We start from the raw sequence: 16030 nt of genomic DNA, 5'->3' as shown, positions 1-16030 counted from the left end.
GTAAATTCACTTAAACTTTTGGAGTTAGTGCTTCAAGCCAGGGGTCTGCTTTAACATGCGCATGTTAAAAGCACTATTGTGTACTAATATGTTTTTCTGCTAGTAATTGAAATTGGATTACTATTGCTTTATGTCATATATTGGTTGCTTTTAATTTACCTTGCCCTTCAAAGGGCTGTTTTCAACTGCTTAGCAACCAAATTTCCTATTCCATTGCTTAAAAGTGGTCTTCATTAGCAGAACATGGTCAGTGATTCATTCAGTACTTCAAATCCATCAGGCAGATATTGGATCACTCATCTGGTTGCAAGTTAATTTATAAACAGCTTCTGTTTTTGAGCCCTAAATAACTGGGTAGGTATTGAAATAAGAGCTGGAAGACCTGTTTTGTTTACCGTTGTCCATTAGTGGCCTCAGTTAGTCACCAGGAGATTTTATGTATCCTAATTCATAAGCTGTAAACATGGTGATGGTGCAATTTTTCCTTTAGTTTTGGCCAGACTTTGATCATTCCACAGTTTGGCTTTATTGAGCTGTTAACTTTTTTTTATTGTATTTCCAGCGTAGTTCATGAGTTTATCCTCATCAGACTTTTGTTGCCTCTGATGACCTGTCACTGAGTATCACGATGTAGTGTTAAAAATAAATTTTCTGTGTAATAGACAGAATGTTCTGTTTCCCAGGATTTCTTCCGCCCCACCCACCTCCAGACAGAGGCATTATCTCTTGATCAAATTCTCAGGGGACTGGTGTCTGAAATCCTAAGCAAGTTTACTCAGAAGTAAGTCCAATTAAAATAAGTGGCCCTTCCTTCCAAGTAAACATCCTGGGCTATAAGGAAGCAGCAACGGCTATTATTTCTAACATGGTGAAAATGTAATCTCCATTGATGCAATATTTGAGGATACTATAGACACAGTTATGGATGAATACCACCACTGATGGATCAAACTACAGACCTATTTTGTTTAGCAGTTGTTCAACAATATGCTTCCCACAGTAAGAACATCAGAGCCCTTCAAATTAGACCAGGCTAACCTGCAAGCAGGATATGAGCACAACAGCACTCTTTTGACACTCCCTAGCAACTGGTCTTCAGAGTCACATAGCCTCTGGAACTGGCGTGGGGAGAGTAATATACCTTCCATGACCAGTAAGCACTGATAGCCTTATATTCCATGAATTTACCTAATTCTCTTTAAAAGATGGTCAAATCGGTGGCCATTTCTGGCTCTTGTGCAAGCGAATTCCATCGTTTAGCTATGCAGTGCGTGGGGAAAAACAAACAAAAAACTAGAGACAGACATTGCACATACCTTTGTAAACCAAGAAAATCATTAATAAAAATACATTTTAAAAAAGCTATGCAGTGCACGAGGAATTGCTTCCTTTTGTCAAAACAAAATTTTAAAAAATTCCTTCCAGTAGCACCTTAGAGACCAACTAAGTCAGTTCTTAATCTCCCACCATTCCGTGTCATTGGCTGTCCCCAAGTTCTAGCGATATGTGAGAAGGAGAAAAAAAATAATTTCTCCATCCACTTTCCCCAAACTAAGCATTGTTTTATACACCTATATTGTATCACCCCTTATTTGCCTCTTTCTACAAAAGCCTTCCTGGGATAGCTCAGTTGGTAAAGCATGACACTCTTAACTTCAGGGTCGTGGGTTTGAGCCCCACATTGGGCAAAAGATTCCTGCATTGCAGGGAATTGGACTAGATGACTCTTGCGGCCCCCCCCAATTCCATGACTCCATGATTCCAGACAACCCATGCGCAAAATTGAGTTGCCTCAACCCCAGGGTCTTTTTTCTGAATATCCTTTTTGAGGTGAGGTGAACAGAACTGTAGGCAGTATGCCAAGTGTGGCTGCAACCTATAATATTGGCCGCTCTGATTTTCAATTCTTTTCCTAATGATCCAAACCAGGCTAAAAAAGTGTTACTTTTTGGTTTACAAAGCTCTAAACACATTGTGCTTTTCCAGGTAAGCATTCCATGCACGGCACATCGGGTTGACACATACTATGTGTCCACTGACCCATGTGGCATGATCATGCCAGCATGGCACCCATCTGGTGTACTAATGCCATGTGTAAATACATTGACGCATGTGATAAGCACATTGTAAACATGACAGGAGCCCCCTTCATGCAAAGGCGGCGAAGAAGCAGTGTAACTGTGCCACTGCCCTCAAGCCATGCAGTTTCTCTGGCCCTGCTCTGACATCCACACATGGAGCATGTAGATTTCCCTTTCCTAGACCCCTGCACTCAACACATGGTTGAGTGGTGTGGCATCCTTACCTCTTCAGCTTGTGGACAGACTCCCCTTCCTGTGAAGGGGGCTAAGGTGTCATTGGGAAGATCTCTGCTCATGTCCCATGCCCATCAGACCTCTGGTGATAAGCTTATCAGTGATGACATTCCACCCACCGAGTGGTTTGTTTACAGAAGCTGAGTGCTTGGCAGCACACAACAAAGAAATTGGCTAAATTGAGGGCAGTAGGTGTCACCTCATCACACTGTATTCTGCAGCCAAATTTTAACCGGGTCCTTTTGATCCCTGCCTTTGTTCTGCCTTAATTTGTTGTGCTTTTTTAAAAAAAGAAGCAAGCACTCTTCTGATTGTTCTATGCTGCTGTGAAATAGTAGAATCCCCGCCCCTGCCCCCCTGGAAATGTTCACTAGATGCATGTATGTAGTTATCTGATCTGGTTTAAAAAAGACTTGCATTGTGAACCTGTGGTGTAATTTATTTGCACAGTAGCTGTCCAAAGAAGAGGGAGAGGCTGCTTAGCCAATTCTGTGTCAATAGGCTGGCCCAATAGGCATCACCAAAAAAGGAGGAGACACGTTTCCATAAGCCAGGCTATAGGCATAAATGCAAATTCAGAAATCATTATTGTCAGCTAAGTAGAAATGAAACACTTTCCCTACTCTTGCTCCCCCCTCTTTAAGGCTCTTTATCTGTAAAGCAGACTTGGAATGGATGGCTCCTTGAGGACTTAACCATGTGAACATGCGTCCTACTTTACAGAGGATTAACTACCAGAACTGACCTCTTGTATTAGTTGCCATTTTGAACATATCTAGACTCTTATACATTTGCCTCTTGTTTCAACTGTCCCCCCCCCCCCATTTTGTGTCACATCTTCTAGGCCCCATTTCTTCACTTGCAGTGGAAGCATTGGACCTTTTCTGTGCTTCTGGCATAAAACGACAACCTCCAGGCTGTGAGGGGAGAAGCACATGCTCTGGCCCTTCCCCACCACAGCACCACCCCTCTGGAACTTGGGATAATACTGGTTGTGGGGTGTGTATGTATATGTGTGTGTGGAGTTGCACCATAGGCTCCTGGGACTTGTCAGATTATTCCAGTCACTTTGGAAAAGCATGACAAAGAGATACCTGTTTTATTCTTTGTAAAGTGCTTAGCAGAAGTCTAAGCACTGATGAATTGATGTTGATGAGGAGTGAAGACTTTGGAATGACCTGGGTCAAATCCACATCAAACATTTATAACCCTTTAACAATCGTGGCTCCCCCTGCAAAGAATACTGTGTGTGTGATTTGGGAGCTGCACGGCCAGGGAAAAAACAATGCTGTCCAGGGTTGTAAAGACTGCAGAGAGAATAATTGGGTGCACTCTTCCCACCTTAGATCAAATCTATGCTGTCAGGTGCCATTAGAAAGCTGCAGAGATAGCACAGGATAGTATGCACCCCGGAAATGATCTCTTTCAGCTTCTGCCTTCTGGAAGAAGGTATAAGGGTTATAAAGACCAGGACTAGCCGCCTGAGAAACAGTTTCTACCCAAATGCAATTCTGGTTCTAAAAGCAGTATAAGGAGTCTCTATTGTATATTGTATTTTAAAATTGGGTTTCAGAGTTTTTAGGGGTTTTTGAATGTCTTATGTAGATTTTCAATTTCATTGTTCTGTATGGGACAATGATAATAAAGATATTGTATCGTATCATATCGTATCAAACTGTAGTTTGCCCCCCCCAGCTACAATTCCAAGCTGCTTTAACACACTACAGTTCTCAAGATTTTTCAGGGAAACCATGCCCTTTAAACATATGGTATGGATGTGACCATGGAGTTTGATAACCAAGACAGCTCCATTCTCAACTTTCTCAATATAATGTCAATCCTTGCTGTCACAAAAAAAAAAAGTACATTTAAATGCTTCTTTGAGAGCATAGTGGATTTGACAGATTTTGGTTTGTGTCTTTTTAAGGTCCAGATGCTGCAAGGAAATCAAAGCTGGGCCCTGTGGAACTGACGGTGGTTATAACTGTACCAGTATGTGTCTTGTCTATAGCTTTAATGCTGACTCTGTGCACACATCAAGGCAACAACTGCAGATTCAGGAAGAAAAGAAGACAAAACATTGAAGAGCCTCTGTCTGAATGCAGTCTGGTGAACCCAGGGAAGACTCTCAAAGATCTGATTTTTGATATGACGACATCAGGTTCTGGATCTGGTATGTGAGTGTGCGCTGTGGATTCTGTTGGAATTTCCCATGATGTGTAGCAGATTAAGGTAATATTCCAAGAAGCATAGTGCTAAAAAATCTCTCTGGAAGAGCCTGAAAATGGGAAGCCAAGGGGGTGAGGCATACTCCTGATAACTGGAAGTGCAAGTAGAAAAAATGCTTTTAATCTGGTGTCTGTTACGCAGCTGCATTGTGTTTACAGCTATGCAAAGAACAGGTATCGCAGCTAGACATTAAAAATGCAAACCAAATAGTTTATTGTATTAACCGAAGGCCATAGCAACATTAAGAATCAATATTGCATAATGACCGGGGCAGTTTTGTGTAGCTTCTCTGTTAGAGTGAGGCATGCCTTCTTCTCAAGATGTGTTTCATGCAGTCTGTTTCATAAAAGACATGCATGCACATGAAACCATCTGGAGAATGTCAATCTTTCCCAACACATGTGTGAATATTCAAATAAGTAACATGGGGGAAAAACACCCTGAAATGCAGTTAGTAAGGCTGCTGCTTAGAATTGGTGTACTATGTGGAAAAATTATGTGCCCCCCCCCCCGCATGATAAAACTTCTGAAGATGTGCGAAGTTCCAGGTAAGAGTTCCCTCAAAGGTGATGATGGCTTTAGAAATGTTCATCTGACTTCAGCTTGCTTGCTCACTTACTTACTTTGCCAAACCTTTATTAGGCATTACAAATAGGTAAAGGTAAAGGGACCCCTGATCATTAGGTCCAGACGTGACCAACTCTGGGGTTGCGGCGCTCATCTCACTTTATTGGCCGAGAGAGCTGGCATACAGTTTCCGGGTCATGTGGCCAGCATGACCAAGCCGCTTCTGGCGAATCAGAGCAGCGCATGGAAACACCGTTTACCTTCCCACCGGAGCGGTACCTATTTATCTACTTGCACTTTGACGTGCTTTCGAACTACTAGGTTGGCAGAAGCAGGAACCGAGGAACGGGAGCTCACCCCATTGCGGGGATTTGAACTGCCAACCTTCTGATCAGCAAGCCCTAGGCTCTGTGGTTTAACCCACAGCGCCAACGCATTACAAATACAGGCCATCATAAAACATCCATATATAAAATTTTAAAATATACACAGATAAACAGCCATGTAAAAATATGTAATAAAGAGGATTTTCATTGGAGTTTCTTCCCGCTAAATAGTGCCATTCACCTCTCTGAGAGATACTATTTACTTCAGCATATTCTGTGTCTTTCTCCACTGAGAGCTAAAGTTTGCCAGGGAAAAAGTACCATCTTTGATATTCTGAGCAATATCTGACCGCAAGCCAAATGAGGAAGAGGTTGAAGACTTGTCAAGCTGCAGTAGCTGAAGTCTCTGCAGCATTTCCAGACTATTCTTTGTATGTCTGCGAAAGACAAATGTTTTGGCTTCAAAGGTCAGGCCTATGCTGACAATTCCTGGGTGTTTCCTGAGCCAGAAACTTTAAAACTGTTTTGAAATAAGTGTAGATTTAGATTAATCTTCTTGCTTAACACCATGCCTTATGTGAAGTGAAGACACTGGGGCTGCAATCTAATTTCTTCCAAGCAGAGTGTCCTGAAGTCTTGGCCTTAGACAGGGCTGATCTATCAATTGTTCACAAAACAGAAGTGATGGTACTCATGTCATTGTTATTTGATATCTTTGAAGAGCGCCGTTGTCATTCTCAGGGACTACTTTCATTTTCCATCTGTAAGGTTGTGACATTATCCCCCAAGTTATCTAATAATCAAGGGTTAAATCTGCTGTTGGTAATTCATTCTCCTTTTCTAGTGTGTCACTCTCAGGAGGGCCAGATCAAGTTTGCTTCTGAGGTGAGACTATGCCTGTGGGCTGCTAGTTGGTCCTGTTGCCCTTGGGTTGAAAATGGCATACTGTAAAGCAGGGGTCATCCACCTTTTCGGACCAGTGGCATATTTCAAATTTTGAGAGAGTGCTGGGGACACCAGTCACAAAATAGCTGCTATGAGGAAAGCATGGCATAACACAAAATGGTTGCCACAGGGAACGTGGCATAATACAAAATTAGAGACAGCCACAACTGATAACCTTATGCTTACCATGAGATATCAGCTATGACCTGCTGGTCCTGACTGAGAAGATCCCATGATATTGATTTTTTTACACACACACACACAAAAACACACAAACTGTTGCTGTGTGATAGCCACAACAAGCATTCCTCAGTACCAGAAAGCCCATTTTTGATCCAATTCTGTTGGCACTTGCCATCTGGGTTTGCTATTAGATGGATAGATAGATAGATAGATAGATAGATAGATAGATTGCAACCAAAGGGCAATCCAGCTGTACCAAAAACAATGGGAGTTTTGCCACTGATTACAAGAAGATGTGGATTTCACAAATTGGAGATTGCCTCTGCGTATATATTGCACGTGTTGTAGATCAGTGGTAATTATTGGAGGGAGGGTTGAGAAAACGTTTTAATGCTTGTATTTCTTTTGTTAGGCTTGCCTCTGCTTGTCCAAAGAACAATTGCAAGAACAATAGTCCTTCAGGAAATAGTAGGAAAGGGTCGATTCGGCGAAGTCTGGCGTGGAAAATGGTGCGGAGAAGACGTGGCTGTGAAGATCTTTTCCTCGAGAGACGAAAGGTCTTGGTTTCGTGAAGCAGAAATCTACCAGACCATTATGCTGAGGCATGAAAATATCTTGGGTTTTATTGCTGCCGATAACAAGGGTATAGTACTTCCACACCATTTCACAATGTTTGCCCTGTGCTAGATTAGCCGTGTGTTGTTATATTCTTTAAGAAAGCCTGGTTTGTTATGATTTGGATGATGTGATGCCAAGCGTAGTCCCACTCTGTTTATACTCCTGTACAAGCCTCCCCACTCCTGAGATCTTCATAATGGAGGTTTAGTAGTTATAAAGAGAAAAGGCTTTCCCTGTGCATGTATCTTAAACATGGCAATCTCTCCCAAGGGGAAAATTGCTTTTGTCGATATCCTCTATTCACAGGGCTTTTGGCAGGAGATCTGGTTTGATTTGCTGTATTTAGTTTCTCCCCCACTAATTTCCATGTGTGGTGGCTTTTAGCACTGCCCTTGGTGCTGTTATTAGTATTGCTTGCCACTGAGGTGCTGTTAGTGTGTCTCATCAGTGTGTTTAACAGTGTGTGAGCATTTGATTTTTAATTTAATGTCTTTATGGTATTCCTTGTTATTTATTTATTACATTTATATCCTGCCTTTCCTCTAAGGGGCTCAAGGCAGCATATCACATATGTTCCCCTTTGATCTTCACAATAGCCCTGTGAGGTAGGTCGGTCTGAGAAAGGGTGAGCAAGGATTTGAATCTGTCTCTCCACGCTCTCAGTCCAATGCTCTGATCACTACAGCACACTGGCATGATACACTATATTGGATGCCAAACAATTATAGAAACATATAATTTAAATTAAATGCAAGAGCATGGGAATCGAGACTTGATTGTTTTGGTTTCCACAGAACTGTAGTTCTACATTCTGCTGGGAACATTTTAAATGGCTTATAGCAACCCACTTAATTAGAAAACAGGTGTGAAGACAAGGGTACCATTCCAGATTTTGGCAGAGGGTGGGGGGGACAAGTAGTTTAATTATAATTATTTATTAATTTGTATACCTCTGAATGCCGAAATATTACAAAATATAGAAACCAATCACACAGCATTTTTAAAATACATACATTAAACATACAAAAGGATTAAAATACATAATAAAGCAATCTCACTAAAGTATTGAAATATCAGTGTCCATCATTAAAATATGTTTGTAGTGGGGCAAGGAAAAGAGATTTAGGAAGGTCGGAAAGTCTATTTTTGGTTACATTTAAAGTTAAATTGCAAAACAAACAACTATCTGTCCGTATTTTAAGTCCATTCATTGTGGTACTTGGCATTTTTTAATACATCATTATAGCTTTCACAATGCAGCATGCTGTTAAGCCCATTGATTTCAAAGGACAAGGATGCTTGCCTTTGTGGGGATAATGAGTATAGAAGTAATTCTCTGATCTGATTCAGGTGTGGAATAATTGCAACTTGAGGTGTAAGGCAGTGCCCATTACTAAAGGGTGCTATGCATTATGGTTATTAATCTTGCACAATATTATTATATTATCCGTTTTCCAAACTTGAACTCTTGGAGCTCATTTGTAATTTCTGTTCTTTCATACATTTTAATCCTATGCTGGTGCTTGTCTCACATTTTCCAGCAATCATATGACTGCTGACCCAACTATCTGAGATACTTTACTAGAATATGCAGCTAGTTGTAGCTGTAATTTCCTACCAGGATGGGGGGGAACTAGCATCCATTCTCTTGAACACCTTAGGAGACATCACACACATGCCCTATAAACAAAGCATGTCAACAGATTTTTAAAGATATTTTCTAAACAGATGATTAGTATAGGTGACATTCCTCATGAGAATTCAGGTCCTGTTGAGGACTCAAGCAAATGAGACAGATGGGCTGCAGGCAGCTCAAGAGTCCAACCTTGAAACTTCCTCCTCTTCTTCTAACGACAAGTGGATCTTTACCAGTGATTTCCTTGCTGTGTGGCTTACAAAATAAGATTTGCAACACAGTGCTATGCATGTTCACTTGGAAATAAGCCCCCACTGTCTTCAGTGGGACTTATGCCCTAGTAAGTGTGTTGGAGATTGCAGCTTTTTAGTGTGAAATTCCATCCTGGCATGAATTAAACTTTTCCTACAGTGTACAGTTCTGGTTGCTTCATCTTAAAAAGGATATTGTAGAGTTGAAATGGGGTCAGAAAACGGCAACCAAAGGGGGATGGAGAAATTCTGCTGTGAGGAAAGGTTAGAACATTTGCAACTTTTTTGTTTAAAGAAGAGCGACGTGGGGACATGACACAGTGTGGAGAAAGTGATTAGAGGAACGCTTTTCTCCCTGTCTCATAATATTAGAATTTGGGATCATCCAATGAAGCAGAACGTTGAGAGGTTCAGGGCAGCCCAAAGAAAGTCCTTCTTCACACAGTGCATACTTAAACCATGAAATTTGCTCTCAGAAGAAGTAGTGATGGCTACCAGCTTGGATGGCTTCAAAAGAGGATGAGACAAAATTCGTGGAGAAGGAGAAGGCTACCAAGGCTGCTGGCCATATTCACTTTGTTCTCCCTCACTGTTGGAGGCCCTGGGCCTTTCTCTAAATGCCAATTTATGGGGATCAGAGTGCTGTTGTACTCATGTCCTGTGTTTGGGCTTCCCATAAGCATCTCATTGGTCACTGTGAGAAGAGGATGCAAGACTAGATAGGCCTTCGGCCTGATTCAGCAGGGTTCTTCTTATGTTCTGTATTGCCAAATATTCCATTGCGAAAATAAACGGGCCTTGCAAAACGAATACCTTTAGAAAATATTTTCATCTTTGAGGGTTGCTGTGCTCTGCTGCTACTTATTGTTAAATGCAGTTATGTCTCTCCACAGATAATGGGACTTGGACTCAGCTGTGGCTTGTCTCAGAATACCACGACCAAGGTTCTTTGTTTGACTACTTAAACAACAACACTGTAACAGCCAACGGGATGATCAAGATGACATTTTCCATAGCGAGTGGCTTAGCCCATCTTCACATGGAGATCGTTGGCACTCAAGGTAATATGTTCATGTTTATGCAGTTACCTTCATATTAAGCTCACTTCGGGCAGAAGATGACTTGGATGAATGTTGGAGAAGTGAATGAACCAGGATTTGTTTGAATCATGATTATTTCTGCCCCTTCTCTAGCATCTTTGTGTATTAAATGAGCACAGTACATTTGGTAGATACGTGTTTACAAAAAATTCCAACGCTTTTAATATAAATGAGGGAGTGGGTGCCTAAATATTAATATTAGTGTGGAAATTGCCTTTCACTCCCCTCTCCCCTACACAAAATTAAAATTTACATTGAAGAAGTGGGGAGAGGTATATGGATGTGAAGCAACTGTGTTTGTGGGAATGTTTAGGGAGGCAGGAGAGGATATATTGTTTTCTAATATTCTTCCTAACTTGCATTAGCAAGTTCCTTTACTTAGCAGAGTTTTACATTCCCCCTTTTAAACGCACAGCAGATAACAGGTTGCAGACTTGTTTAAGCCTCTTACCCTTAGATTCCCCTTATATCCCTCTTCATAGAATAAACAAGCCACAATCTTGACTTAGTTTACTCACATCATCAGTTCACAGTTGGATCCCTGAAAGCAGACTTAGTTACAAAGTATATACGTGTGGGTGTATCCCATATGGGGACAATCCCAGTGTTTCCTGTTGGCAGCCAACAGAGCATTTCTAGGTAAAAAGCTGCTCCAACGATGGAGGAAGTCAAAGAGAGAGAGTGTGCTGCATGACTTGCCCTTTTGTTACCTGGGCAGATAAGGCCACATGCAAAGGAAGTATGCCCCAGCCAGGAGGAAACAGGAAGTTTTCAGCTGGCTGAGCCAAACATTCCCCTGCATGTCCACTCTAGGAAAACAAGGAATGTTGTACTTGACTGCTACTTATGGATCACATCCCACAATGTTGATAGATATATACATGTAAAGGGAATGAACGTTTCTGTTAAATATATCAGTGGGTAACGTAAAGACATTGTGGGCATATTTTTTTGTGCTTCGCAGGCAAACCAGCCATTTCCCACAGAGATCTGAAATCTAAAAACATTTTAGTCAAAAGGAATGAAACCTGTGCCATTGCTGACCTGGGACTGGCTGTCAAGCATGACTCTCTGTTGAACACAATTGACATACCTCAGAATTCTAGAGTGGGAACCAAGAGGTAAGTCAGTATGCTTGTAATATTTCCCATTAAATGTTTCACACCCAAAGAGGGTTGAGTTGGAATTCTACATGCATATGGCAAAAAACCCAAAACCTTTTCCCCTGTGAAATGTCGCCCCATCCTCAGTTTGTTTCAGAGATATTTGAAGGGTCTGGTGAAACGGGGTGAAATATGTTTCGCGGTCTCATTGCCCTCACTTAGATTTGTCCACACGACATGCAGCAACATGTGTAACTAGGCAAATGAGAATCAAGATACCAGTAGCCAAAAATCCTTAAAAAATTAATGTTGTATTACTCAAGGCTCACTGCATATCTGCCTTTATTACAGCCAAATGACGCATTGCAAAATATGTGTATGTTACTGCTGTGTGTGCATGCATGATTTTTTTAAAAATAGCAGCCACTGAGGGCAGGACAATCAGGTAGGGTGGAATTAACCCTTCCCCCCCCACCAAGTTCCCCTCAAAGAAAGGTGTAGTGTGCCAGTTGGAGCTTCCCTCCCGACAGGCCCAGCTCTGGAGCTGCTTTGTTAAAAGAAAGGAAAAACTCATGCAGTGCTAAACAGCAGGCTAATGCGGCTTGCAGTTTTGCCCTCACTATTTCCTGTGCTGTGGAGGGCAGGGGGAGAAGCAAATAAACCAGGATTCCTGCAGTTGCTTTAAGATGACTTGAGCTCAAGGTTTGCTTTACTGTGTCATCTGAACCCAATCTCATGGTTTACAATCTCCTGGACAAAGCATAAGCTGTAAGTCATAGGAAAAACCTTAGTTGTAGCACATGGTTAATTTGGAGAGAACTAACGCATGAGCCCAGGTTCAGACAATACACTAAGTCAAGTCATGGCTTAGTTCAGCACAGTACCACCGTAGAACTGCCAGGTACAAGTGAAGTGGCCTCTTTGGCAGCCATGGTTTGACTTAGTGTGATGTACAAACTAGGCAGTACTGTTCTGATGGTCTACTCAATGTGCACAGGTCCAAGGGGTCAGGATCAGTTATTGAGATCCTGCCTCCCTCCTTAATGTTTTCATAATACATAAATGTTGATCTCATGAGAAGGGCTGAAGACCAACTCCCAGGAATTGGGTGACCTAACAAGAATGCCTCGAATCTTCTGCTTTCTCTCAAGCAAGTTCAGTGTTCTAAAAATACCACATTTGTATTTCATTTTTATTTGTTGTCCCTTAATTTTAATCCTAGTTAACTAAACACACCCCTTTCTACCTCTTTGAGTTTTGGTATCTCTGTATTTGAAAGGTACATGGCTCCAGAAATACTTGATGACACGATGAACATAAGTATCTTCGAGTCCTTCAAGCGTGCAGATATCTACTCTCTTGGGCTGGTGTACTGGGAGATATCCCGAAGATGCTCAGTTGGAGGTATAACCTATCTCTCTCTCTTTTTAATGCTCCAGACCCCTGCCATTGTGTTTTAAAACTATTCTTAGATAGCATAAAGACAGGGACATGTTTCATCCTGTTTGCTTGGCACTCAGTGCAGTTTCTAACACAGGAATAGGGTTGTAGTGTTACACATGGGAAGAAGGGTCTCACACTATGACTAGGGAGCACTGCTATGCTACTGTAGCATCACATGCGACTAGCCGTACCAATGCAGGCATCTGAAGAAGATCCCCTTCGCTTGCAGGGATGGGGGTGCTTTGTGTCCTAGACATACAGTGGTACCTCAGGTTAAGACTGAATTAAGTTCTTAACCCGAGGTACCACTGTAGTGTGACGCTCCCTCACATAAATAATGCGTAAAGGCAGGGTTTTTTTCTGGCACCTCTCAGTTGTGCACCATTGCCATTATAAAAGAAGGGCAGCTCTTTTTTCTAGACAAATAACACTGCTTAAAGGTGGCTTATGAGTGACTGAAATAATTGGTGGTGAGGAGGAAAGGAATAGTGGGGAGACTAGAGAATAGGAAATTGCACAACTGGTACTTTATTTAATTTTAAGAACATATACACCAGGTAAGTGGCTTACAAAATGTAGCATTGTAATAACAGAAGAGCATTGAGTTACAAATATCATACGTATAAAATGCAAGCATAAAGAGAACAGTGATCCTTGGTTGAAGGGCAGTATATCAATTTAATAAAATGACATCAAAGTAGGCCATTCAGCTGCTGCTTCAGGATTGGTGAAACCCAAAAGCCATCTACAATTTGACTGTTGTCCTGAGTCAAACTTCTGTAGCCTTTCCTAGGTGGTTCCCTGTGGTGGGAAAGAGGGTATTTCCTTCATTAAACAAATCCAACTTCCACACCCAATAGTTCCTGCACCTGTACTTCTGCTACCATTTAATATCACTTGTACCCTTAACTTACCAGTAATCCTGGTAGCTATGGGATAAAGCCAGTTGTATATAGTTACTATAAATAAATGTTAATATTGTCAAATATAGTAAAATTGTGTAGTGTGTGAGCTTCAAATTACACACTTTGCTAATTTGTTACTGTCACTTTCAATACCAACAGCTCAATTTACACTACTATTACTAATACCAGACAGCCTTTGGCAATTGCCCTTGTTAATTAAGCCCTCAACACTATGATTGAGGACTTTTGTTGAAGCCTCTGTTTTAACCCCTACTCACCTAATGAAGTATGGGTCTGTTTCTGCTGTCTTGTCTTGGAAGACCTTCCTCTGGAACTTTTACCAGGCACCAGAGCCCAGCATTCCCAACTCTGTAGACACCCCTGTAGACAAGTTCTCCCTGTCCATTCAAGTGATTCAGCTACCCACCCCAGCAAGTCTTCAGCCATCAAACCACTTTGTCTTCCCTCTCAGGTCTCCTTTCTTCTTCCTTGATCCTCTTCCTCTTTGCTGTCTTCTTCTTCTGACTGCCAACCAAGAACACCAGCACAAACCCACATGGACCAACCAGCACCCAAACATATAGACACTTCTTCTGCCGCCCCTTAGTCTAGCCCCAGCCCATCACACCATCTATCGTGGAATTCGGAACCTGCAGCCCTCCATCGCAATGTGAACGCTCTCTATCCTCCTTTTGCATACTGAGAGTTCAATCTCCAACCCTATCTCAGCTGTCACTTAAGGCTACCCAACTTGACCAAGACTTCCTGCATCAAACACATTACCATACTAATTAACGCACAGCATAAATGAACTCCACACAAACACCCCCAAACTCTTCCACAACCACAGGCTTGCATCTAGCTCAAGTGCGAGGCTTTCTTTCGTCTTTGAGACTTCTGGATCAGTGCATCTGGCTATTAACTGGAAGGTTGAGGGTTCAATCCTGTGGACAGGATTCCTGCATTGCAAAGGGTAGGACTAGATGGCCCTCGGGATCCCTTCCTCATCCCCACTGGATTGTAAAACCATCGAACTGGGCTACTGCTCCAACATAAGGCGTTGTCATATTGCATTATATAATAGGTTGTGTTATTACATTTTCCCCACTGAAATGCATCATCTCCTTTCACCTTTCATTCTTTGGATCCAAGCCAGAGTTGTATTAGCCCATATTGGGTCTTCACCTGCCCTTAACAAGCTGACAGAAACAATTGCGGATACCACAGAGCTAGTTTGACGGGAATGATTGCCGGCAATTTCAAGGACTTTCCCATGCAGCCCTGAATGAAAACAAGTTTCTGAATGCTTCAAGGATGCGGCTTTACAGACTTTTTTTTTTTTTACCGAAGCATTTGGAAAAAGCACAATGTTTTCAAGAATATATTTGCTGACACAATGGATATTTGTACAGATGTGCCAGGAAGCCGTTTCTGTACTACACCTGTCCATGTTTTGCTCTCATAACAACTGAAAGTCCCCTAGTAAATTTATATTTTTACCACATTCCTCTTCTAGGAATTGTTGAGGAGTACCAGTTACCTTACTATGATGCTGTGCCTTCTGATCCTTCAATAGAAGATATGAGAAAAGTAGTCTGTGAGCAAAAACATAGACCAAATATCCCAAATCAGTGGCAAAGCTGTGAGGTAACATTTTCTCTTGCTTCGCGCCTTCTTTGAACTGCAACTTTTACTGTGTATCTTAAAAGTGCATGTTTTAAACTGAACTAAAATATGAAAACTTATCTCCCCCAAACGGTTGCATATACCTGTCTGGTTAAGTAAATGGGCTCAATGTGAGGTGCAGTTCACCCCTAGAGGCCTTTCAAATGCCAGAGTTTAATCCACAGGTGGACATCATGTGACTTTCCTTTGATGCAGCCTTCCAAACCTAGAGAGAGAGAGAATGCATGGATGATGGAAGGATTGGGAAGAGTTTGAGTGTCTGTGGGTGGGTGGGTTTAAGAGAGTATGTGTGAAGAAGAGAGAAAAATGGTATCCCAGCCACCTTTCCTTTGGTCCCACCCACTTTTTGCCCAATAGGGAACCAGGCAGAGGGCCTTCTAGGTAGTGGCACCCTCCCATCAGATGTCAAGGAAATAAACAACTACTTCACTTTCAGAAGACATCTGAAGGCAGCCCTGTATAGGGAAGTTCTTAATGTTTGATTCTGTTCTTAATATTTTGTTGGGAGCCACCCAGAGTGGCTGGGGCAACCCAGTCTGATGATGATGATGATGATGATAATAATAATAATAATAATAATAATAATAATAATATGCAGCTCATTAGGTGACCCCCCCAACCACTCTTTGCCTAGAGAATGCAGCTCTTGGCTCCCCAGCGCAGGCTTAACTCTGAGGCACTACATTTAATACTCTTTTATCCCAATCAGGTGTTGAGAATCCT

The 16030-nt window shown here is 41.8% G+C and overlaps 1 protein-coding gene and 1 long non-coding RNA gene across 5 annotated transcripts in view; one reads left to right on the top strand and one right to left on the bottom strand.

The window, feature by feature from the left end:
* The window catches only part of ACVR1C (activin A receptor type 1C), a 45502-nt gene that overhangs the window by 24829 nt on the left and 4643 nt on the right, over positions 1-16030 (top strand). For 3 of the 4 annotated variants that reach the window (XM_081007498.1, XM_081007499.1, XM_081007500.1), the window contains 6 exons: positions 4243-4488; positions 6978-7208; positions 9964-10131; positions 11135-11291; positions 12553-12677; positions 15138-15268. In XM_081007498.1, coding sequence (XP_080863624.1) covers positions 4243-4488; positions 6978-7208; positions 9964-10131; positions 11135-11291; positions 12553-12677; positions 15138-15268 — 1058 coding nt within the window. Of the gene's footprint in view, positions 1-761; positions 782-4242; positions 4489-6977; positions 7209-9963; positions 10132-11134; positions 11292-12552; positions 12678-15137; positions 15269-16030 lie in introns of those variants that run through there. The other variant, XM_081007501.1, reaches the window with a different exon arrangement.
* The window catches only part of LOC308479457, a 65936-nt gene continuing 65180 nt past the window's right edge, over positions 15275-16030 (bottom strand). The window contains exon 4 of the long non-coding RNA XR_013987678.1: positions 15275-15512. This is a non-coding gene — a long non-coding RNA (uncharacterized lncRNA). The remainder of the gene's footprint in view (positions 15513-16030) is intronic.

The sequence above is a fragment of the Podarcis pityusensis genome (genome assembly GCF_964106645.2).
Source record: "Podarcis pityusensis genome assembly, chromosome: 1".
In the NCBI taxonomy this organism is placed as follows: domain Eukaryota; kingdom Metazoa; phylum Chordata; class Lepidosauria; order Squamata; family Lacertidae; genus Podarcis; species Podarcis pityusensis.
The sequence above is the reverse complement of the archived record's forward strand: the minus strand, read 5'-3'. Positions and strand labels throughout refer to the sequence as shown.